This window comes from Parasteatoda tepidariorum, chromosome 1 (genome assembly GCF_982258835.1).
Source record: "Parasteatoda tepidariorum strain Cologne lab strain chromosome 1, Ptep-v5.0, whole genome shotgun sequence".
Lineage (NCBI taxonomy): Eukaryota > Metazoa > Arthropoda > Arachnida > Araneae > Theridiidae > Parasteatoda > Parasteatoda tepidariorum.
This window is the reverse complement of record NC_141755.1, coordinates 29,008,434-29,035,063: the sequence shown is the minus strand read 5'-3', so window position 1 is coordinate 29,035,063 and position 26,630 is coordinate 29,008,434. Positions and strand designations below refer to the sequence as shown.

Below are 26,630 nucleotides of genomic sequence, written 5' to 3'. Positions count from 1 at the left end.
AGGTCAAAATACGAAACCGAAAGTTCTTTTATATACAGATGATATCCTCGAACACAGGGTCCCTTGGTTTCATTTTCCACTCCCCAACCTCATGGGATAGAAATGTCATTTGGCGACTATTTGGCAGATAAAAAATTACGAAGGGACCGTGTTTTTTAAAGAAAAAGTATATAAGTATAAAGTATATATCATATAATAAAATCTCAACAATTTAACTGAAAGAAAAGTTAAGAAAATTATAACACTAAGTATGTTTTTTTTTTCCTTTTTCAAAAATTAACTTTTTTTTAGCATCCCTGTTACAAATTCCGGTAACCCTTATGTGGAAGTTGAAAGTGACTCCTTGAAGATGAAAAGGTCGAACTTAGAGAGGAAGAAAAAAAAGAAATCAAATTTAAAATAAAAACAAAAACACGTGCTTGACTTTTTTTTTTTCTCACAAAAATCCATTCAAACTGAACTTTAAAAACGTTTTAATTAGTTCGGACTGAATAAACTGAATATTACAAAATCGACAAAGTAGTGGAAAATTTACACTCATCCTATGGAAATTTATCATTCGTAAAATCGTAATCCGATTTCGGAAATAAATTAAAGTTTATGTTAGTTCTTATTTCCTCTTAAGATTTTTTCACATCTTCCTCGTCCCGAACTTTAATATAGTTTTCTTGAACACGAATGTGAGTAATTTATGATTGGTATAGTATTTTTTTTTTAATAACAAATGCGTGGAACATATTGTTGAATATCCATCATATTTTTTGTGAATATACATTCCATATTTGTTCGAGTTTGTATGTGAAATGTTCTTATTATCTAACATTTCATATCAATATTTTTTACCATATCTTTATTCATATTTCATTGTGACTTTTTTAACTTCAGGAATATTAATACTGTATAATATAAAAATTAAGTTGTAAAACATAACTGTCCTTATAAAGTTGTTTTCATTTAATAAGAGAAGAAATCAAAACAATGCAAGGTCTTTTACATTATTAATCTTCTTGATCTTCTTTCTTAAAGAAAATGTAGGCGTAATTTATATTTAGCAGCATTAATTTATTTAAAAAGCATGTTCATAAAAATTTATCATGTAATGAAAGGTATTTCAATCACCGATGATAAATTTTTTTAAAATAACAACTTTTGTAGAAAATAAACAAAATCTGGAGTTAAAAATTTAGCTAATATTTAGATCAGAAGAACTTTATATAGATTTATATGGCTTTGAATGTATTTGTTTATTAAATAGGAAGATTTCCATACTGTGATCTACTTCAAAGTAATTGCCAATCCTGGCAGTGGCCTGTGAGAAACTAATTAAATTAAAAACATCACAGAAAAGGTATAACTTAAACCCACTCATGGGTAAAAGTCTGCATATTTATTTTTAAAAAATTAACAAGTTAAAAATCTTTTTGGCACCTTGGGAAATTTAAAAAGTTTTTTTTTGTAAATCACTTTCTGTATAAATAAATATTTACGAACAAGAGAATACTGGGGATAGTTCTGTATCGTGATCTGCCATACCAACTACAATCGCCAAGGCGCCAAATTGATTTTAAACTAGAATTTTTTTTAAAAAAATGTGCAAAAGTGTATCGTGCTCTGTGGCAGTATTTTGGCAACTTTCGGGCAGCGGACTGTCAAAAACTTTAAAAAAAACATCACAGAAAGGGTCAAACTCAAAAGGTATAACTTGTAGCCACTCCTTGGCAAACATCCATATTTTTTTAATAAAAATGTACAAGTTTAAAATCTATTTGGCACCTTGGCGATTGTAGTTGACGTAACAGATCACCATATCAAAACATTCCAGCCACTATGAATTATATCCTTCGAATTGGTTACTTTCTGTGATGTTTATTTTTAACTTCTCGCGAACCACTGCTGGGAAGTTGCCAAGATTTGATTGTTTTGCCACAGATCACGATATGGGATACAGAAATCTTCTGAGAATACTTACCTCCATGTATATAATATGAAAAAAAATATGATGTACATACTGTATTAAATCATGATGTACAAAACTAATACATGTATTTTATTGGGCAATATAAATTTGCCTATATTCTGCAATAATGGTAAATATTTATTTATATCTATTGTCAGAAAGTTTTTAAATCGGAACACAGATCAAAATCAGTGTGAAATGGACGCAGTTGAAAATATCTGTTTATAATAATGGACATAGCTCAAAATCTGTGTTTACGAAAATGAACAGAAATCAAAATGCATGTTTGAGAAAATCGGTGTAGTTCGAAATGCGTGTTTAAGAAAATGGTCTTTGCATTTGATTCTGTTTGTCTACTGCGTACACATAAGTATTCTACTTTTCTTAAAGAATTAATTTATGAATCCAAATAAATTTGTAAAGGAAGATTTCCATATTGTGATCTGCGGTAGAATAATCTCCAAGTCATTGCAACTCCCAATGAGCGGCTGGCGAGAAACTGAAATAAAAAGTCATAGAAGAGGTAAAACTAGAAGGGTATAGCTCCCTGGGCATACATCGTTACTTATTTATTTTTAATCAAATTTACACATTTAAAATCCATTTGGTATCTTGACGATTCTAGTTGGTGCAACAGATCACTATATAGAAATAATTCCATTTACAAAGTTATGTCCATTTGTGTGAGTCCTTTGGTATGTTTTATGAAATTATTATTTTTTTGTAGTCAAAGACTTGCAAAGTCATCAGTTATTTTTACAAGTTTGCCATGGGTGCTATATATTTTTTTAAAATTACTTGTAAATTTAATTTACCTTGTAAGAATTTTGAAACTCATTTTATTACTTAGAGTTCTGAATATGAAGACATTACCTAAAGAATTACATTTAAATATACCTAGCCACCACGATCCTGATGTCTGGGACTTGGCCCCGTAATGATTATGCTTGGTTTTTAAATAAGAAAGGAAAAACTAGCATTTAATTCTTTGTTTAGTTGTTACATTTAGGTTAAAAACTGATAAGGTGAATTTTTTGCTGTGCCCATTTTTGTAAACATGTATTTTAAGCTGCATCCATTTTTATAAGCATGCATTTAGAGCTATGTCCATTTTTATAAACACACATTTCAGATTGTGTCCAGATTTAAAAACTTACCGATGATATGTATGTTGAAAGCATTTGGGGGATATTTTCATATCGGTGCCTATTTTTGTTAACTGCAATCACCAAGGCGCCAAAGAGATAATGCAAGTGGGGCTTTTTGAACTAATGTAAATCTTTTAAGTTTTTTCAAGGCTTTTAGATTGATAATGATAAATAGTCTTTAATGCTTGTTTCTAACTTTTTCATGCGATTTTGATTTTTCTGGTGTTTTTTGTCCAACGTAATTATTTTCGTGTGTTAACTCATTCTTGCATAGTTAAAAATACATGCATTATTTTTTAGAATTCTTCCTCTGAAAACTCGAGTGATTTCTTCCACTAATTAAGTATCAACCCTGCTATAGAAATAAATTTTCCTAGCTCTAACTTAGATAAATTTTGTGAAGTTATTTCTATCTACAGATATTGATAGAACTATTATTTAAGAATACATTAAAATTTATTAAACAGTAGATTATCTCTTATTAGTTGCAGAATTAAATACTTAAACTAAGATTATCCTTTTTTAATATGAAAAAATCTGAACACAACAACAAAGTTGGGAATAAAATAGGCTTAAATGCTTAGAAATAGAGCTTTGTACTAATATTTTAATCGTAAAAAGAACATTTTTTGTTACATTGAGTAGATAATAGTGCGTTTATGTAACATTTCATCATAATTTAGTCATGCTTAAAAATGTTAAGTCTTTTGTTGAAAGAAAGTGTATTTATTAGTAAACTTGATGTAAATGCAATAAATATGTTTCATATTTTGGTTGAAACTTCTTAAAAAAAGTAACTTAAAATTCTTTATTCAAGAGAACAAATAACAAAAATTGATGCATCTAGGTGGGGCTGAGAGGAGCAGACCCACCCTTAAAATATTTAATTTCATGAATTTCAGTTTTTAATAATTTTTAGATTACTCCCTTTCTAACATTTAAGATTTCAAACTTTTTTTTCTTCTTTTATTATCCTTCGTGACCTTTCTTATTATAGAGAAGCACACTCTTTCTAACAGAAAAGATTTTTTCCTACAAGTTTATCCCTTTAACTGGGAACAAAAGCTAAAGCATGCATTACTAATTAAAATTATCTTCTTATTCTCTTCTTTCAAATAGAGCCCTTTGGCTTTACCCTCAAAGAGTTGCATTTTCATTTTTACCCAGTTCTTTGAATTCTACCCCCCCTTTTTTTTTTAAAGTTTCTAGTTTTAAATATTTTTTTTCATCATTCTTTAATTACACTTATAAGCATTGTTATGAAATTTTTTTTTTGTATCTATTTATAGTGTTAAGTTGTGCATGTTTCATTTTAAAAAAACTATGCCTTAGCTGCTTTTAATGTATATCTTCTCTTCTACCTTTTCTTTGTATGAGTGAAATTTAAGCAAAATGTTTATTTTATTGCAAGTGTTGTTGTAGATATATATTTTTAAGTACAAATTTTTTTTTTTCTTCCAGAATTATAAAACAAAAATGGCAGCATCTCAACCTCCTCCGCCTTCCATGCCAAATTATATTCGATTTTTATTTGGTGGTACCGCAGGGTAAGAAAAATAATGTGAATGTTATTTTTATTTTTAAAAGAGTTTATAATAATTTAATTTTATGCTAAATCAAGATTTTTTTTTTCTGAAAAATGTTACCAAAAATGCTTATTTTATTCATTTGAAGCAATGTTGTGGATTTGAGAAATTTTAAGACATGTTGGGTCTGTTTCTAGATACAGAACTTTTGGAACCCACTCCAAACTGTTCTGACAAAGCTGTTTGAAAACAAACCAAAAAGTTTAATTGGTTTTCATGTCAAGAGAGTATTCTTTCCTTCTTTTTTGTTTTAAATAAATGATTTTGTGTAGAATTCAAAATTTTTTGATTACCAGCATTTCATTTTATTACAAAGTATTTTTCAATGCTGTTCCAACAATATTTTTGTCACCTTTTCATCAAAATAAAAATTCATATAAAATTATACATTTAGAAATTGAGAATTTGATTGGAATATTTTAAGTGGAACGATCAAACCACATTCAGTAGGAATGTTTCCCGAGCTGGTAAAAATTGTAAATTGTATTTTATTAATCCTTAAAATGGTTTTTTTTGTTATTGTAGTTTAGTTTTCTGAAGGGAATATTTAAAATCTGCGTAAAGGAATTATTATTAAATAAAGAAAAATGATCTCACTTGGGAAATGATAAACTTTTCAAAAGTTAAAGAAATTTGGAGCAGGCTCCAAAAGCTCTGTGATGTGAAACAGTTCGGTTAATAAACTCAAAATACCTTATTCTAAACACCGTGTAAAGAGTTTTCTGAATAAGGACTTGTGAGAGATATGGGTGAATGATATATGTTTGTTTGATTTTCAATACTGAGTGCGCATTAATATTCTTATAAATTAATTAGAAAATTTTGCATTAATTATTTAAAAACATTTTAAAGTGTACAGAAAATTCTGTAAAACACTTCTTCGTTCAAAAATTTTGATATAATAATTTTTTTGCTGTGAAAAAATCTCTATCCTTCATTATTTACTTTTCCATTATTTTTTAGAATGGCAGCTACTTGCTTTGTACAGCCTCTTGATCTCATTAAAAACAGAATGCAGCTCAGTGGTAAGTGTTGTGTTCTAACTCCAACTATAGCTCTTATTTGTTAATTGCTAGCAGCGATCCCCATTAATATTTGTCTATGGGACCCAGAATAATCATCCTTCTTTTGGCAATACCCTATTTTATGAATGAAGTTCAATAGAAATCGTAATTGTTTTAACCAAATAAAAACTTTTTAATGTTGTGAAATTATTTAAATTGATTGTTTTATCAACAATATAGTAGGTCTACAGTTAAGTTCTGTTTTATATCAGACAACTGAATTTACCCGCGTGGAACACCATCGCCTAATTTTGAATTTGGTGTAAGCAGAAGCTGAAAATGAATGAAATAAACTGAATTGTGGATTTTGCGAAGTGAAAATTGAAAAGAAAAAAAAAAAACTCTCCTAAACTTTTAGAATGGTTATCAGGAAAACATATTACTTTATTGTTGAATTTGATTATTTTATTTTGAAATGAAAAGTTCGATGAAAAATACTTGTGCAATTTTTTTAAAATGCATATCCTTTTCATAATTAATTCAGTATGTTAATATAATGTTATTAAACTTTGTTATTTTTCTCTGACTAACATATTTTTTTATAAATTTTTTTCTCTGAATAAATCAATACTGAATCATCATAAATATAATTACAGGTTTATAAAATGGTTAATGTATTAAAAAAGTTAATAAATAAGTAGTAAAAGCAAGGGTAACTCTCAGCACCTTTGTGACATTATAATTGAGTTTTCAAGTTGTCAATAATTTTTGGGACACTATGTGCCTACTTTTAGCTCTCTCTTGTTTGTAGAAAGAAATTTTTTATCACTCTTTGTCTTCTAACACAAAATTTTGTTTGCAGGCGTTTTTAATACTTATTTTTACTTTTTTTTTAGGTGAAGGTGGAAAGGCTAAAGAGCATAAAACTAGTTTACATGCTATAAAGAGTGTTATTAGAAATGAGGGAATATCAGGTCTTTATGTTGGGTAAAGAAATTGTTTTTGCCTTTGTATTCTCAACTGTCTTTTGAGCACAAAAAAAAAAAAAAAAACATAATCGTGATTTTGTACTTGCGGAAAATTAAACACATATATGTGCTATATGTTTATTCCCCATTGTGTAAGTTTTCACGTTTTAGTATATTTTTTAGAAAATTTTATATAATAATTATGAAAGCTTAATTTTTTTAATGAAAACTCAGATGCTATTAGGTTAATTGAAAAAGAGTTTTGAAATTAAATGTAACTGTGATATACTTCTATAGAAATATTACTTTTTGTGCATTTATGATTTTTTGTTCATGTTATTTAAAACTAAATAAGATAACTTACCTAAATTCTTTTTTCTATGGAACAAATATTTTGCACCAAGTTCTAAGGAAAGTCACATTTGAGCATGCCCTGAGGAAATTTTTACATAGAAAAAAAACATCTTTTTATTTTTAAACTATATCTAAAAACATGTTTCTAAACAAAATTTGTTATGACTTCTCAGAGATATTGAATACCTATTGTTAAACTTTGCTATGATGTGGAATTATCTGATAACAGTTGAAATTCTTAATTAATTTTTCATTTGATTTACTTAAATTTTCAATAGCATTTATAAATGTAGGTTTTGATAAATGTTGGTTATTTTAAAAAATTTCTAGCAGAATTACAATATATTAAAAATCAAAAATGTTTTAATCATTAGGGTTCAATTTTTAATCATTTTATAACTATAACGTAATTTACTTGCATGGAGATTTAACTTAGTACAATCTCTTATACTTTTTGATTCTCTGTGAGAAATTTTATTTTAAAACCAATGTTGAACAGAAAATTAGTATAGCAGTTTTGCTGTCCTTAACGTTACGATTCTATATCTGTGCCTTTTTTATGAATAGTTTTGTTTGAAGGTTATATTTAAATGAAGGTTAATCGGTGAAGATACCAGACTGTGAGACTAAGGACCTGGTAACGGGTTGTGAAAATTTTTTTTCCAGGTCCAATCAAGTAATGGCACCCGATACATCTTTTGTAGTTATGTGTCTTAAATATAATTTATCTATTTTTTTTAATATCTTTGCCTTTTAGATTCGTGTATTTTTTTTTATTTGTTTCAGAATGAAAAATTATTTTTTTAAATTTTATGAAATAAAAATTTAAATGACATACTAAATTTTATTCTAGAATGTTTAAGGTGAATTTATTTTTCAAAATGAATTTATTCTATTTCTCTGACCTTTTGAAAAATGTATCTTTGTTTTAGAAATAAAAGATGTGTCCAAAATACACGCATAAGCTTTAGCTTTGACTTTTTTTTATTGAGTAATTTTTAAAAAAAAATCGATGACATTATATACCGGTGTATAAGTCGACTTCCTATTTACGAGATAGTAAATTTCTCTTATGTTGGATATATAAGTCAACAGATGAAAAAAAAAAAAAACAAGTATGGAATACAGTGATCTCTCACTTATGCACCACCTCTTTTATGCACCTTTTTCATTTATACGCCGATTTTTATAGGTCCCAGTGCATTAGATAGGAAAATAATGATAAACATCGTTCGTTTATGCGTCGCTTTAAAAATAAATTTTTCAATTATGCGCCGAAATTTTTGGCTGGCATTTTAATTTTTTAATCCTTTAAATATTTTTTCATTTAAGAAAAAATGTTTTAAATTAAAAATGAAGCAAATGAGCAATCCTTGTTACAGATAAAAAGAAATATATGCTGTTAGATCCTATTGAATTTGCTTCCCCCTGTGACCTTTTCATTTTTGCTGTTTCTGGAAAGAGATTCTTTCTAAAATTTTGAATAGGGTGTCTTATCTTTTACACCAACAACAATGAAAGCACATTCATCTTTCAGAAAATGACCAATTCCTCTTGTCCAGAGGTTAGTTTTACCCCCATGCTGTTTTCTAGAAAAAGAAGACACCTGGAATACGAAAGATGAAAGAGACCGCGATCACTTACTTGCAGTCAGATGGACATTATGAGTACATAAAAGGAGGTGATCTGTTTAGTGAGGGAAATACTTGAACAACTTATTGTGCAGCATATTATGACGTCAAGTATTTTTCTTAGAAATTTATCATGTGATATGTTTCACCCCCTCCCATAAAACTCAAATTTTTTGTGAAGAACTGTTCATTTATATCTAACTAAAACTTGTGAATGATGAGAACGTGGTGGATGATACTGACAAGATGATAAAGTTTCTCCAAATCACACAGCAGTATTGAAAGCTTTAGACACTATTCCTGACTATTTACAATTTAATTTTGCTTTTGAAACACCCCCTTATCCCATTTATATGAACTGGAAAAACAAATACAAACATGTATTAAGATTATTTTGTAAGAAAATAAATTGTCTTAAGGTATGTTAAATTTTTTCTTTGTATAATTATAGTAAATACCAAAACAGTATAAATATTAACATTAAATCTTTAGAAACATATTTATTCATATTGTCACTGCAATTTGCATTGCGTTTTAGAATTTTGAAGTTTTTCACTTATGCGCCTCTTTCACTAATGCGCTTTTTTCTCTTGGCCCCTTACACCGGTGCATAAGTGAGAGTTCACTGTATTCTATTTTAATTTTCAAATTCCTTTAGATGGTTGGTAAAGAAAATTTTTTGTGGGACTCAGCAAATGCAAAATTCATTGCAGAGTGGGATATGTAAGATAACTCTGCTAGCATTATAAAATCCTCCACAGATATTCTGGAATCTTAAAATTTGCAACTTTATAGCATGTTTTAAAAGTATTCATTGTGTGATACAGCTGTGATTGTATGCTGCAATTCGTATTCATGAGTTTTTAAAATCCAATATTGCGATTCATGTTCACATGTTAGTAATGTCAAACATCAATATTTGCATTTATCTGATTTAAAAACTGTATTTAAGCAATTTCAAAATTCAATATTGCAATTTGTTTTCCACATTTTTAAAATCCAATATTGCGATTCATATTCACACAATTTTAAAATCCATTATTGCAATTCATATTCACATGATTTTAAAATCCATTATCGTAATTCTTGTAAAAATAAAGTTTTTTTCTTGAATTAGTTACTCTAAAGGTGTGATATTCTGCATTAGTAGGTTATTTAATTATAAATGTTAGTGCAAAAAGTTATGTTAAATATGAATCATGTATGGTTTATAAAATCATATAGACTTTTTGTACATAAAATTTTCAGGGTTTTTCACTCAGTGCCACAATCAACCCTGGTTATATTTTTTGAAAAATTCTTGATTAAATTATCTTAATTTTCTTATACTTAATATTTTTTTCTGAATGTAATTTAAAGTATAATTTCTAAAAAAAAACTTAATGTGGGAAGGAAATGTGATGAGAGATAATGCAAAATTAATTGTTATAGCATACTAAAAATAGTTAAGAGGTAAATTCATACAGATTTATTCATATCTATTAAATTTTTTATATTGTATTAATATTTCAGGATCAATGAATGCCCAACTTTATTGCTGCTATAAAAGTCTACCCCCTATTGAGTAAAATTTTGGGGGTTTGAAAAGTTGCTTTATACAAACATATTTATGATATTAAATTTACTTGCACAATGATGATGGTTACTAATGGATTTTGATGACATTTTTCTTTCTTTTGCTTTTTTTTTTATTTTTTTTTTAACCTTTTTTTTTTTTCATTACAGCCATTTTTTTAAACTTTGAAGATTCTGTTTTTCTTTTGAGAATTTTTTTTTACGTTTATAATTTTTTTTTAAACATTAGAATATTTTTTCACCCATCATTTGTGGTTTTTTTGCATTATCAAATAATTTTTTACTGAATGCTTTAAGAATATTTTTGCTTTTTATATCGTTAATAACTGCCAAAATTCTTTCTTTCAAAACTTTCTTTTTCCCATATGTTATTTTTCGCTTTATTTAAAATTTGTTTCGAACTATAATGGAAATTGTATCTCACTTTCTATTAATATACACATGTTAATAAAATTTTCTCTAAACTTAGGATAGAAATAATTTTTAGATTGTAATTCTTCTTTGATTATTAAAAAATTTTCATTTTATGGGGAAGTTTTTTCTTTTTCATTAGGAACATTGTTATTTTTAAGAGCTAGGTATTTTTAAAGTTATCAAAATCTGTGTCCTAAAATGATATCAATTTCAGCCAGGGTTGGCAGGTTTTTGACATGTGACAGTTTTTGACCGTTTAAACCATGGTTTAAACCGTCACGTCAAAAACCTCACTGTCAAAAATGTCGAAAATGTCAAAAACCTATATTTATATGTGAAATTTAATTAATTAATAAAATTTATATATTAATTAATAAAATAAATTTATATATTAATTAATAAAATTTATATATTTTTTATAAAGGATAGTGTTTCTAAATATGTTCTAGAAAAAATAAATTTAAAATTTTGAAAACACTTATATTTTGAATAGTAACCAAAATCTTGTACTTTTGAAAGCTCACATCTTTTGTAATATTATGTATTCATTTTCATGTGTTATTGAAAATCTGCAGTGATATTATTAAGAAATTTATTTATAACCAAATTTAGTGTATAGTATAGATTATACTAAAAATTAGACATTTTTAAAGATAAACATTAGCAGTTTTGCACATTAGACATCTTTTAAAGAAAAATCTTTTTAATATTCTTTTAAATCTTCTTAATAATCTTTTTAACATAAGACAATACAAATTTAAGTGCTTTCTGTTAAATACACAGAGTAGTTAGTGTCGATTTACAGTATATTCAGCCTATTCATTTACTGTGCTGAAAATTTAGTTTATCCAAATACTTGTGAATTTCATTTTGCTAAATACTATATACATAGTTTTGTTAAATATCTAAATATTCAGCTGTTGAAAAATTACTTCTTGCTTTCAAGATATGCATTTATTTGTATTCTTAATACAAGTGGGGGAAAAAATTAAGAGGTAAAAATTGTTTTAAAATGATAAGTGTAATAATTATAAATAAATATAATAAACAATATGAATTATATTTATCATTATTCACAAATATAACTACTTTTAAATTCAAATTAACAATCTGGATAATAAAGATATTCGGTATAACATTAAAAATTTTTTTCATACACTTGTATCAAGTTTGTATTTATACAACATAACTTGTAAGTTCCTTATAAATATTAGTTATATGTTCCTTGTATGTCAAAAATGCATAGTAATAAACTTTTAATTTTCTTAAGTATCAAAAAAAAAAAAAAAAAATTTTTTTTTTCAAAATATAAATATTTAAAAAAATTTTGTGCAAAATTTTTCTGCACATGCATTTGAATATAAATTTCTGAGATTTTAAATCTGCTATTTTACTTTAATTTTAATTAAAAAATATTTTAAAACCTGCTGATTACCTATAGTATAATTAAATTTCAATATAATGCATGGCAACTGTTGGTAGTTTTGAAGTTTATATATTTTTTTGGCAAACTTTAGTTTTTGACATTTTTGACGGGTTTTTGACGGTTTAAACCAGTATTATACCCTTGTCATGTCAAAAACCACTTTTTGACGTCAAAAACCCAACCCTGATTTCAGCTATTTATTTTAGTTTGTAATTAATTTTTATTTTATTTAAAATGTAGCCAATTAGCAAGTTTATTGACTAGATTTAGGTTGTTTGTGACAGTTTATTTCATCTTCATTTAATATAGCTATTAAAGCTAAATTAATATTTAATTTTTTCTTTATTTAAAAGTATTATTTTATAACAGGAATTTCTATAAAAGTAATAGTCTTAAGGCTATAAACTATTCACTAACTGTATGTGGATTTTGATTTTAAAATTTTCATGATGTAAAAATTTATTTGAAAAGCAAATTTTACTATGCTTTGAAATATGTTTTAGGCTTTCTGCTGGCTTGCTACGTCAAGCATCTTACACAACTGTCAGAATGGGAGTTTATTCAACATTATTTCAGAAGTTTTCGTAAGTAAATAGTATTCAATATTTTTTATGTTGTTTGAATTAATTCATATATTTTTATTGCTTTGATTTTTAAAATCTATTTATGGTTTCCTTTTTTCATACCTGTAATGTAGTTTGTACTGAAGTATTAAAGTTTCATAAGAGGTGTAAATTTAAAGATTAAATATACCTACTGAAAATATCTGACATAAGAATTCTCTCTAAACTGCTTTAACCCTTTGGCGCTGATGGGACACTGGTGTCCCTTTTATATATATTTTTTCTAATTGCAAACAAAAAATTTGTTTTGGTATTTTTAATTATAAGAAACAGTCTTAATAGTTATTAAATCTGTTAGATTATCTGAATTATATTGCACTAAAATATAAAATCCGAAAAAAGTAGTTTTAAGTTTTTTTCCCCATTTATATTCAAAAAGCTATTAATAATTTATTTTGTATAGTAAAGAAATTTTAATGATGAATAAGTGTTTTCTCTCAGATCTAAATGACTGCAAATTTAAAAATTATTGTTTGGAAGTCAGCCGTGTTTAAAAGATTTTCCCTTTAACGTAGAAAAAGATGCAGGTTGTATTTCATAACCATAATTTATTAAAATGCTAAATATAGGTATTTTTTACTAATTTTGACCTAAATTAACTTAAAATACTAAAAAAAATATAAAAAATATATTTAATAAAAGTTCTGTGTTTTTAAAATAAAATTACTTCTATGCTGTTTTTATTTCACTAACTGCATCAAGATAACTTAATATGGATTGATAGCAATCATATTGCATTTAAAATTATTTTTCTTTTATTGTATTGATTTTATTAACTTTCTTGCATACGTATACGTGCTGCATACGTATACGTGCTGCATACGTATGTATATGCTTCACATAAGTTTTACGAAACAATGGGTTTCTTCATAAATATTTCAATATTTATGTTTATGAATGGATTTTTTTTTTGGATATTGAATTATGCTAGGTTATTACTATCATTAATAGGATATTTACCTGTTCTTTAAAATCCTTCAACGATTTCTTAGATATAAAAAATCAGGTGTTCTATAATGAACTAAAGATTTGAAAAATCAGTTAAAGAAAAACTGAAAAAGTGAGAAAAAAATTTTTTAATTTGATGCATTCTGCTTATAAAATTAAACAATTTATTTCTTACCAAGTTTCAAAATGAATTAAAAAGATTTCATCAACGGGTGGTGTTGCTAAATTAGCAAAATTATAAAACAACATTTTTAAAGTAATCATTATTTGCAGATACGATGTGGCACTATTTGAGAACAAAATTAACGTACACCCATGAAAATATTTCATTTAAAATTGTTTAACAAACAACAGAACACATTGCTTTATAGTTTTTCCTGTCAGCAAGGCCATTTGTTAATAAGCTCTGTAAATAATTATAGAACTGAGGAGATGGAACTATCTAGTTTACTAAGCAGAGTGCAGCAAACTGTACTTTTCTATTTCGTCCCATTCTTAAATCAATATTTCATATCGTCAGTGACAACACATGTTGAATTAGATTAACACAATGTAAATAAACGTAAATTTGTGAACTGTCTTAGTAGAAATTTTTTTTAAGAAATGCTCATATTTTGAAAATAGATAATTTTTTTTATTTACTGTTTATAGAGGAGATAGTGGTAAACCTCCCGGTTTCTTTATGAAAGCAGGAATCGGTATGGCTGCTGGAGCAGTAGGTGCTTTTTTTGGAACACCAGCTGAAATATCTTTGATTCGTATGACAGCTGATGGAAGGTAAGGAATAGTGTTTGTTTTGTAAAAATAGTGATTTGTGTAGTTTTCCATTTTCTTTTTTAAACCTTAATACAATGTTTATATTTGCAATATAAATTTCAAAAATTCTACCAAACAACCTTAATTCTATTTTTTTTCTCTGATTTTTTTGCCTAATTATTCCTTAAAACCTTATTAATCCGATAAAATTTATATTTATTGATACTGCCTTGGCCTGTAACAGGCTGTAATGTTGAATAAGTAATAGTTTATAATCCATAATTATTCTATCTAATTTTCTTTAACCCAATGAGAGAGCCTTATCTTGTAAAAGGTTGTAGTGCTGGAGAAAACTTTTTATCCTTTATTATTAACCCTAAATATTTCTTATAATTTTTGCTAACCCAATGGAGAATACTTACTATTGAGATAGCTTTGGCCTGTGTCAGGTTATTGCACTAAGGAAGAAAAAATTTTGTCCTTTATTATTAATCTTTAATTCTTCCCTATAATTTTCTTTAACCTGATTTATGATACTAACTGAGACAACTTTAGTCTGTAACTAGCAATAGTGCTGAGGAAAAAAATTTCTAATTACAAATTAACCCAAATTATTTGCTGTAACTTTATCTATGATGATTATTGAGAGAGTCTTGGCTTGTAAGGTATAGTGCTAAGAAAATGATTAAATGAAGTCATTACTTAAAAATCATTATTATGAAACATGTCGCAAAAATATTTATTTTGATTGTTCACTTTCATCCTCAGGGATGTTTCCCAAACCATCACCAACAGCCCATTGTGCAGCTCTAGTGTGACGTAAATGAAAGTACCATTAGTCACTTATTACTTTTAGAGTTTCTACATAGTTAATTTTTAGTGATAAAAAATATGAAAAGACTTTTAAGGAAAAATTATGAAAGTGTTATTATATTGCTGTTTTTTTTTTAAAAAAAAATTAAAAAAATTAAAATATAGTGGACTTTTGGAGTTGTGTTTGTCTCTAATGACATTATGTCTCTTCCATATTAAGATTTTAAATTGAAACCATTATGAAAGAAAAATCTAATTTATTTTTTTAAACTGGAATGCAAAATATTATATTTTCTTGTCTTCTTTTTATCTGTATGTGTTTCCCAAGTGATTGTCTTTCAATAAAGTAATCTATGTTTCTAATAACTGTGTGTTATGCAGGCTTCCGGAAGCTGAGCGGAGGGGGTACAAAAATGTTTTTGACGCACTCATTAGAATAACTCGCGAAGAAGGAGTTCTTACACTGTGGCGGGTAAGTTTTTTTATTATTTTTTTAATATTGTTTGAAACTGCTTCTTATATATTACATTCTATGAAATACCAGAATTTTTTTTTTTATTAATTAATAGTTTACTAAAAAGTCATCTATTACATGGTGCATAGCGTTTTTAAAAAGTGCTTAAAGGTGCTTTTTTTTCGACTTTCGTTTTTTAAAAGCCCTTAAAGGTGCTTTTTTTTATTGGGTGTTTTTAAAAAGTGCTTAATTTTCCCTTTTCGAAAATAAGATATTTTTCTTTACCATGTCGATTTTCGGAACCTATTATGCAAAAGTGTGCTTTTCACATTGTTCTATTCAACGTTTTCACAATTCATTTCAGCGTATCTTCGATTGATTAGCGTATGAAAGAGCCAATTATTTTACATGTTTGACGAAATACTTGCAAGTCCGGATTTGCGTCTACTGAGCTGGGTTCGGTGAGATTATTGCATTCTCATGTGCAACTCTGCTGCAGTTTGCTAGATATTCTCAATTTCAGGCTTCATTTTCTATACTCTAAAGTTGAACCGAAAAATCTCTCTATCTTCTTATGGTGGCTAATATAACCAAGAAAAGAGTTTTTTTGTCAGAAACTAGTTATTTTATCATGATCCTGTAAAATCTTTGAAACTTATTTTGCATTTTGTTAATGTATATAGTGCTTAAAAATAGTTTTTGAGCTCTTAAAAATAACTTAAAAGGTGCTTATTTTTTGTTGAAAGATTTGGCTACGCACCCTGTATTATAAACGCATTTCAATGCTGGGGTGTATAGGGAGATCTTTGTGTTACGCTTTGTATATAAAAAATTATTAATTAAAGCGCATTGTTCAGCATGTATTGAGTTACTGTACTGGCTAAATATCTTGAGAGTTGTTATGAATCAGGGGTCTAAAAACTTTTTCCTGCATAGCAACTGCAAAAAGTAGGATTCAGCTAAAATAATGCGATATTGGAATTGTATAAGTGCAGAGTGCATTTAGTTTTAATTTAAAAACAATTGATCTGATTTACTCAGAAATTGCTAATTTTATTTACCTTGTCATAGGTAATTAAAGTAACAAGCAATTATTAAAACTATATAACAAACAATTATTAAAACTATATAACAAACAATTATTAAAAATATATAATAAAAATTAAGCTAAGCAGATCTAGGCACAAGATTTCAAGGTAATTTATAGTAACATGTATTTATCAGTAGAAAAATAAGATTAAAAACTTATAAATAATAATAAGATTAAAAACTTTAAATTAAATACTATTATTTGGAGAATAAAAAGATCTTTTTATTTACTAAAATTACTAATATTGTATCAAATTAATTGTTGGGATTGGAATTTAGAAATTTTTTTTTTTTTTTTGTACATTGTTTCAATTCTAGAAATTTTCTCTTTTATTTTTCTCTTATTCTATTTGTACAAATTCATAATAAAATGTGTTTTCTCATAACCGTAGAACCTGTCACCTTTAACACTATGTCCAAAACAAAATGCTTTTGACCGAATTTCATGAAAGAATTATATAGTTCAATTACTTATTATCTTAGAACATGTTCACGATTACGATCAGGCTTTCACCAGAAAAAGGGAAGAATTAAAAGTGTTTTTTAAAACGAGACAAAGTGATGAGTTATCATTGGCCAGTATCAAACATTTGCCTTTACCCTATTTCTTGTATGGTTCTAAGTCTCCGTAGGGTGGATCAAAATCAAATATCGTCATAAATTATGAGCATTTTTTTGGGGAAAATGTCTGGGTATTTTTTTGTACTTATATTTTTTATTTGCTATAAAGTAAATAAATTTAACCTATCAAAGTTCTGGATTGTAATCGTAACTGAAGTAATATTTTTTAATTTATTAACTTAATGAATTTTTTAATTTATTAACAAACTAAAAAATTTGTTTTTTCAAAACCGATAAAGCATTTTAATATACTTATTTTCTTATATAGGGGTGTGTTCCAACTATTGGTAGAGCTATGGTAGTCAATGCTGCACAATTAGCTTCATATTCTCAAGCAAAACAGATTTTACTCAATACAGGTAATTTAAACACATGTCTATTAAATTATATCAAAGCAATAAATTCAAATTAAAAAATAATGTGTCAAAAGAGTTTATTAAGTAAGTTAAACTTTTTATTTTAAGCTTAGAACTGTAAGTAATTCCTTGCAATTTTCAACATTCATGTATTATTTATTCGACTAAACATTGCAAACAGATAGTTTTTTTTTTAAATGATTTAAAATTGGAACTGTGAAATTGTTTTGAAGGTTAGAAATTAGGAAATTTCCTGATTTTTAATGTATTTAAAACAACAGAAACCTCAAATATTACAGACCCATATTTTAAAAAAAAATGTATGAGTACATGGTAATTGATTTATTTTTTCCTTATTCCATGAATTTCCCCATGGTTTTTAAAATCTTGATATTTCACTACTATAACACATGAATTTTAAATCTGGCCAATGTGCTCTATTTTCTGAGATTAAATCATCAATTCACATAGACTTGTCTAATATTTCTTAGATAATTATTAATTCCACACATTTTATGGAATCCCATTATTTTTAGTTAAATAGAGTTATAATTATAACAACATGTAAAATTGAATTATGCATTTGAGTACTCACTTTTTGACGTAATTGATTTAATTTTCAATTCAATCATTTTTCCAACAGTTATTGCTACAGATTTTTAAGATCCTGATCTTTTTTATATGAAATAATTGTGAAACACAAATTTTAAGTTGCTTATTACTTTTTAGTGCTGTACTGTATTCACTAAGGTTTCATTATGAAAACGTATAGTCTTGTTAATTTTTTTTTCTTTTTTTTTTTTTTTCGTACAGTACAGCTACAGATTTCTGACACATATTTTAGAAACAACTTTTTAAAATGCTCGATTCTCAATGATTTTATAGTAAATCCTTATGGTTTTCTCAGTTGTCTTGTTGGCATGAATTTATACAGATTGCCATGTTGATTTTAAAATTACATAATTTTCGATGCAATAGTAGTTCAACAAGCAAACTGAATTTTGAATAGGGCATTGTGAAACAGTCACTTTTTTTAAACTCTTGATTGGTGAGAATTTCATTATGAATTCAAATTGCTTTTTCAGCAGTTATTGTTTTGGATTTTAAACATGATAATGTTATGGCATGCATATCTCTGTATCTTAAGTTTAAATCTGATTTAGGCCATTATTTTTCATTACAAGTGGAATAAAATTGTTCGCTTTTCACAGGTTTCAGAATTTTCAAGGTTACACTGTATAGTTATAACTTAATATATTTCATATTTTGATAAATGCTGCCTTTCTTTTTAAATGTCTTTTTGAAATATTTTTTTTATTAATAACAACTTGTATTTTAGGTTATTTTAGAGATAATATAATGTGTCACTTTGTTTCAAGTATGATCAGTGGTCTAATCACAACAGCTGCATCAATGCCAGTCGATATAGCTAAAACTAGGTAATGAATAGCATTTTAATTTTGTGATAATTATTTTATCCGATGTTCCTTTGATAACTGTTAGTGCATTTGACTTTTTTAAAGTTTACTCATTATGATATATTTTTAAGTCTGTTTTATTGTTGATGTTCTATGTGGGATATCTAAACTTTATTATTTATAAGCATTCTGTTTATGTTGCTTATCCAGACAAAAATGGCATAAATTTTAATGTAATAAATATTTTCCGAATCCCCAAATGAATTTCTATAGATATAATGTATTAAAAATACCGATATTGCAAAATAAATGGTCTTATTTACCAATGGCAAAAATATGCTTCAATTCTCCAGATTTTCTCCTGATCAAGATACTGTTACATTTCGTCACAAGTATGCAATGATCTCAGAATTCAAATTCCTGTTTGCAATTTGCTCTGACCACAGTGTGAATGAAAAGTGTTAAAGTGTGATCTTGTGTTTAAATTTCCTTGTGTTCAGACTAATCCTGAAATTTTTTTGTGGCTTTTCTTTTCATGGAATGCAAATGTTAATTACCTTCACTGAAAAAGTCTTCCACAAAGATTTTGTTCCAACAGCTCCCTTATCTTCTGCATATAAAATTGCAGTTTTACAATGTTAATGGTTGTTATTGCTCAAATCTAATATGAATAGATTGATTAATATCAGTGAAAAAAAACTATTAATAAATTATAATCCTCTGTAATGAATAACACAAAAAATTTTACTATTTTTCAATGGTTTTTCTTTTTTGTTTGCTTACAACTTAAATAAGTGCTTCCGCAATAGTATTTCCTATTTATTTCCAAAATTGATAATCAAGTGTTTTTTTTTTTTAAAAAAAAAATTTATTTTTCAAGGTGTTCGTGTTGTATTAGCATACAATTTTATAGGCCTCATGTTACAGTTACAGTTTAGTTCTTCAATACCAATGAAAAATGAGAAGAAAATTTTTTTTACTGTGCTCTTTAATAACAAATCTGAAAAATTTTACAATTTTTTCAACAGTTTTCTTTTTGTTTGATTACAGCATGAGCATTTGTTTTAGCAATAGTAATTTCTGTCTAGTAATTACAGGAATAGTTATTAGAAGTACTAAAATGTGTTTTTGTTGTAAAACTAAATGTTTTCAAGAATCTTATGTTAGGAAAAAGATTTATTTTTCTTCAAAGAAAATAAAGTCTCTGACTTGCGGAATCTTTCACTATGGGGTATATTATATCTAGAAATCTATTTATTTAAAGTTAGCGTGTTATTAAGTTCATTTTGATTCTATTAAAGGTTAAACTTATTAATTTGCTTAAGTTTGCCGACCTGATGTACCATGTTTGCCCCTTTATTTGAAGTAATATATGTATATGTATCTAATTTAAATGTTTTTTTCTTCCTTTTTTAAATTAGGATACAGAACATGAAAATGATAGATGGCAAACCTGAATACAGAGGTGCAGGGGTAAGTGTTAACATTGTATATTTAATTTTAGTATTTTAAAATAATTTTGTATTTCTAGAATATTGGGTTAGATTTTATCTAACACAATATTTTATTTCTTCTTTTATCCAAAATATATGATTTAACGCAAATCTAATGCTCTAATCTTTATTTTATAGAGTTATCATGCATTGGCTCTGTAGTTTATTCCTATAATTGTCTTTAAAAAAAAACATTTTATTCTAAAAAGAAAACCTTGCAGTATAACTTTGTACTAGTTAAAAATATTACTATAATTAAAATAATGAGTTACTATCCAAAATATTTTATGGAAATATAAGTTCTGATATATTAGGTAATATAATATTTTCTATTTTATTCTACTTTTCTATTTTTTTACCTTTCTATTTTACTTTAATCACAAAAACAATTGTGTTCATTTGTCTACTTTTTCTCCACTGGGATCACAAAAGTCGACGACAATAAATAAATGACTACCACTAGTTAATTTATTCTCCATATATTGGTAAAAATAGCCGCAATAATTCAGTGGTTAAGGCACTGAACTGTTATTATAAAGAACTGGGGTTTGATCCTTAGTGGTGGCTTGAAGCCTACCAAGCCTCAGTTTGATGGGTACGAGCTTGTCTGGGAAGTAAAGGTTTCTTGCGTACAGTGTTGAACATGCCTCCACAATCATGCTGTTGGTCACGAAACTGTTAAGCCTTAACTTCCATGACCTCCAGTGCCCACCAGGGGCTGTTGCGATAATGCTTTACTTGTTTTGGTAAAAATGATATAATTACTTATGCATAGATTGTTCTGATAAATGACTGGCAGTCTGATAAATCAATTAACAAAAAATGGAATGAGATAGAAATACAATTTCTTGGATTCTGCTTAGGTTTTTATTTACACCTTATTCTTAATTTAGTTCTTAAAATTAATTTGAATGTTCTTCAACAGATGGCACTGATAACTGAAAAAAATATAAAACATTTTGAAATTTTGCAGCAGCTATATGTGGTGGTCTAACGGGGTTGTCTAAAGATTTCAGTGCTTATATTTTAGTTGAAATGGTCTGACATACAATAAGAAATCAGTTTTTCCAGCCAACTTTGCCATCTGTTGCTAAACTTTATAACAAATTTTGAAATTTGATGAAAATAAACACATTTCGTTTTCTATGCAGCATCTATCTTCTATTTTTTCTGTTTAATTATTCAAACTGTTGGTCATTTTTGGCATACTTACTACATATTTATTTTTTTGAAACTTATTTATTTTGATAAACCTTACTTGTTGCACTAATTAAGAAGTTAAAAACATTTTTTTCTTTAAAATATAGGATGTGCTTATGAAGGTGATAAGAAATGAAGGATTCTTCAGCTTATGGAAAGGATTTACACCTTATTATGCTAGACTGGGACCACACACAGTTTTAACTTTCATATTCTTAGAGCAAATGAATCAATATTACCGTTTCTATGTTTTAGGTGATAAAACATCAGGTGGTGGTGGACTCTAATCAAGAAGATTTACTATAGCTCTTTAAATTGATTCATGCAATTATGGAATAACAATTTATATTTTGTTAATTTAGTTAAAAATCAAAATTTATATTTTTGCTTGACGAATTAATGCATATTTTTTTCATATCTTTGGGTCCGACTTTCCGTTGTTGGGAAAATGAAATTTATTCAAAAATATTTTTTGGAATAAGTTTGGATATGAACCCGGTATATCCTTTTTCTTTACTTAAATATGCTTTTGTTTGTTTTTTTGAATTGTTAGATGTTTAAATAATTGTGCACTAGTGCCATGAATGTAGTATATTGTACATTGATTAAAATAACTTTTATGAATATTATAATCAATAATTAGTATTATTGAGAAGATTATATATTGTTGTTTAACTTGTTGATTTGCATTTAAAGTATTTTGGAAACAAACAACACCTATGGATATTTATATACAATTTATTGTGCATTATTATTTGTGTTGTATAATCTTGTTTTTGTTTTCAAGTTCAGTAAATTGTGTAAATTTTAGTTGTAGTATAAAAATAAAATCTGTTACTACATTTGGACTTGATACATATTTTTAATTTATGTAAAGAGCTTGGGATAATATAGAGATCAGCTGCACTTTTCCCAAAAGTTACATTTTTGGGTCAAACTGGTTGTATGTTTTCAATTAAATACTTTGCTAGTTCTTAGAATTTCTAAGTGGTGACATTTTATTACTTATATGGAAATTGTTGTGTTTTGCCACCCCCCCCCCCCCAACAAAAACTCTCACCTGAAAAGTTAGAAATTTGTCCTATTATATTGTCCTAAGCCCTTCATATATATTTTAATATAATTTAAATTTTTTTTTAATATGTTTGCTTACGATACAAAACTGTTTGGATGCTAAGGATAAATATTTCAGCAACTTGCGATGTAATATTGATTTACTTATTATTTCTATTGAAAATAATTATATGTAAATATCATTTGAAATTGTATTCTTAAAAAAAAATATTGTATAAAAAATTAATTTTTTTAAATATCTCATTAGAATCCTATAGAATCAATAAAGAAAAAGAAATGCAGTAACTTGCATTTAGTTTTAATTTAGTGAATTCGTTTGAAAAAGCTAATCATCACCCTCTTTGTTGCAGCCCTTAAAGAGCCCTCACTTTCTTAAAAACTTTTTTACATTTTCAAAGAAATAGTTTTCTTTTGTTTCAAATTTAAAAAAACAAAAATATAAGAATAAATTTTGATTTAAAGTCTTTAAAAAAAAACATGCTGAATACTATATCCTAACTAACTCAGTGGCGCGACAGCCCATTAAGAGGGCCAAGGCCGACTGTGCCCATATCAGTTTTCTTGACCTTGGGCTCTGGGGTGCAGGAGCATATGTTCCGGTCAGGTGGTCAGCCGAACGCGGAACCCCAGTGTTAGTTCCCAAGCATGCTTGGTACTCATTTTATCGACCCACTGAAGGGATGAAAGGCTGAGTCGGCCTTGCCCGGCCCAAGGATCGAACCAAGGACCTGTGGCACGACAGCGCGAAGCGCTACCGCTCAGCCACCGGGCGTCGAATACTATATCCACTGCGATAAAAAAATGTGATTACAAGTTTTTATTGCACATAAATCCCTTAGCACCAAATAGCATATGTTTAATAATGTTTTCTAATTTTTGTGTCTGCATATTTTCAGTAAGAGTATGTTAGCAAACACTTTGTCAAAAAGTTGTACAATCAATCATAAAGTATTTGAAAATAAAGAGAAGAAACTAGTAAGTAAAATGAAAATAAATTTATTAAAAATGTCTCTCTCACATGATATGTAATTAAAAAAATGACAGGAATGTAAACATTAAAACTTGATTATACGACATGATTTGTTCCAAGATCTTGGCCTGAAAAAGTCCTCCACTGGATCCTTGTAACAAAGAAAAGAATAGTTTCAATTTATAAATGAGAAATGTATTAATATAATTCTACACTAAAATTTCATGTTAAAACTGAAAAAATGAGTAAAAATGGATTTTGGTGGTGTATTTCTTTTAATTAGCACTTTAATGAGTAATTATCGTAGATTGTTATTGTTTTCAGAAAGATTACTAACACTTACCTGCAATTTGGTTTAAATAACTACGCTCATAAGCAATTTTCTGACAATAAAAAAAATTTTAAAAGGAAAAAAATTTTTTTTAAATGATGCTTGAATTAGTTATTAAAGTTTAAATTGGTCATTACTTCTTTGCCATTATATAAAATCAAATTTCATAAATTTCTTCATTTTCGTTTTCACTTGCTTCAAAACTGGGGCAATAAATGTTGGAATGTACTTTTTTACTATTAATAGTTTGAGATTCAAAAAATAGAACAGAGAAGCAGATTGAAGCAAAAACTGAAATCTGTTTTCCAAAGGCTCTTTTCTCAAAAAATATGACACTTTTCAGCTAATAATATCCTTTTTTCATTGCTGCTGTGAATTTATAACAGTAATTCATAATTGTTCGGTCAAGTTTTGCTTATAATTCGCAAGCACCCTCCATGCTAAGTATGAAATTGTAAATATGAAGAAAAGTTTCAAATTTTTGTGATAAGGAAAAGTGTTTGTGTTCTAATTTTGTATTATTTGAGAAATTGCTACAAAGCTGTATTGTTTTGGCTCTTAAAAATGTGCAAATTTGACAATTATAAATTGCTTTTAATGGTCTTTCATCTACGGGAAAATATATCTCATCTATTCGATTTTTTAAAAGATGTGATAATTTTTTAAAATTTTTAATGTAAGCTACTTTTTCTTTCTAAAGTCCTGACAATTCTTATGGCAAGATGGTTTATATACTTTTAAATTTTAGCTTTATTTTGAGTTTAAGATACTTTTTGATGCAAATTGGAAACCGGTGTTTTTTTCATATATTTTTTTCTGGTTCTCCAATTGCAAGTAAAAATATATTTTGGTATTTTTAAATTATAAAAAGAAACGGTCTAATAGTTATTAAAAAAATCTGTTAGATTATTGGAATTATATTTGTATCAAGCTATAAAATCCAAAAAAAAGTAGTTTGAGAAAGAAATTTTTTTTCATTCACCTTCAAAAATTTATCAATAATTGAATTTGTAAACTAAAAAAATTTCAATGATGAATAACTGTCGATATTTCTTCTACTTGTGTTTTCGTGTTCGTCCCCTTGATGTAGATGGGACAATGGTGTTTTCAGACGCTCTAATTACAAGCAAAAATACATTTTTGGTATTTTTTAATTAAGCAAAACAGTCTAATAGTTACTAAAAAATATGTTAGATTATCAAAATTATATCAGTACTAAAATATAAAATCCCAAAAAAGTAGTTTGAAAAAAAATTTTTTTTTTTCATTCACCTTCAAAAATGTATCAATAATTGAATTTGTAAACTAAAAAATTTTCAATGATGAATAACTGTTTCTTTTAGATATAAATAAGTACAAATTTGAAAAGTTATTGTTTGGAAGATTTTACGTTTAACACAGAAAAAAGCACCTGTTTTTCATGCTGTATTTCATAACTGAAAATTATCAAAATATTAAATAAAATTTTTTATTTTTCACTTATTTTGTCCTAAAATAATGAAAAAAATGTTTAATAAAAATTCTGTGTCTAAGGGTTAAAACTGTGGCTTTTTTTAAATTTTCTTTTGCTTTTAATTTTCTTGGTTCGAGAAACCTTAAGAGGAAACCTTTCATAGTGCTTGGGAGAATGCATATAAATGTATATTAAGTTCTATTTGTGTTCACTTAGTACCCAAACATAACGATTAAGAATTGAAGTACACCTTAAAATCGATATAAGTTGAGTAACAAAATCTCTTCATTTTAATTCATCCAATTCGTGGCCTTTTTAGAAATTAATGTATTGATTTTAAAAAGTTAGTTTTTATTACCTGTGAGCCTGGACAGTTGACTCTGGCATACCACTCGGATCCATATAGGCAGACGATAACTCCCCATCCAGAAAACAGCATACCCCACATAAGTATATTCCACATCTGACCAGTTCGTCTTTGCGTCACAAACATGATTACAACTGTAACGATTATTGTTTCGTTGATTTCATATCAAAAGAGTTGAATAAAAAAATTTTAATATGAAAAGTGGTATTGTTTAGATATAGTTAAATACTGAAGAAAAGGATAGAAATTAATTTCAATTAAATACTACTAACTCATCTTGCGCGAATAAAAATATTAATTTCTTACAGCTACTTATAAAACAGGGGTTTCCAACTTACATGAGGCCGGGGGCCACAATTAAGCACACAAATCAAATGGCGGGCCTCAACTTTATCAAAATTTTTTGTAGGACTCTTTTATGTTTGAAGAAACATTAAATATTACTGTCAGAGTTTTACCAAGTTGCACAAAACAAAAGTATTGAATTACAAATTAAAATAAGAAGTAGATTTTTAAAAATATTTAATTGTTATTAATAATAATTTTAAAGACATAAATAAATAATAAAAATTCGGGCTACAATAACTTTAATGTGCACCTA

General features: G+C 27.0%; 2 protein-coding genes across 7 annotated transcripts in view; one reads left to right on the top strand and one right to left on the bottom strand.

Moving 5' to 3' along the window:
* Positions 1–65: 65 nt before the first annotated feature.
* LOC107437859 (mitochondrial 2-oxoglutarate/malate carrier protein) lies at positions 66–22,676 on the top strand. Of its 6 annotated transcripts, none has more exons than XM_087160979.1 (12): positions 94–248; positions 1,256–1,348; positions 4,567–4,652; positions 5,655–5,716; positions 6,592–6,682; positions 12,567–12,647; positions 14,286–14,411; positions 15,585–15,675; positions 17,636–17,726; positions 19,063–19,162; positions 20,563–20,614; positions 21,942–22,676. In XM_087160979.1, the coding sequence occupies exons 3-12, from the start codon at positions 4,582–4,584 to the stop codon at positions 22,119–22,121; spliced, it is 945 nt and encodes a 314-aa protein (XP_087017105.1). In that variant the 5' UTR covers positions 94–248; positions 1,256–1,348; positions 4,567–4,581; the 3' UTR covers positions 22,122–22,676. The 6 variants fall into 6 exon arrangements, with proteins under 6 accessions (XP_087017087.1, XP_087017102.1, XP_087017105.1 ...); XM_087160985.1 differs by having other exon boundaries at positions 99–166; XM_087160961.1 differs by lacking the exon at positions 1,256–1,348 and having other exon boundaries at positions 66–248.
* Positions 22,677–23,888: 1,212 nt separating this feature from the next.
* The window catches only part of LOC107437856 (sterol O-acyltransferase 1), a 53,911-nt gene continuing 51,169 nt past the window's right edge, over positions 23,889–26,630 (bottom strand). The window contains exons 12-13 of the mRNA XM_016049980.4: positions 26,021–26,163; positions 23,889–24,029 (exon numbers count right to left, since the gene is read on the bottom strand). Of these exons, the coding sequence (XP_015905466.1) occupies positions 23,964–24,029; positions 26,021–26,163 (209 nt within the window). The 3' untranslated portion in view covers positions 23,889–23,963. The remainder of the gene's footprint in view (positions 24,030–26,020; positions 26,164–26,630) is intronic.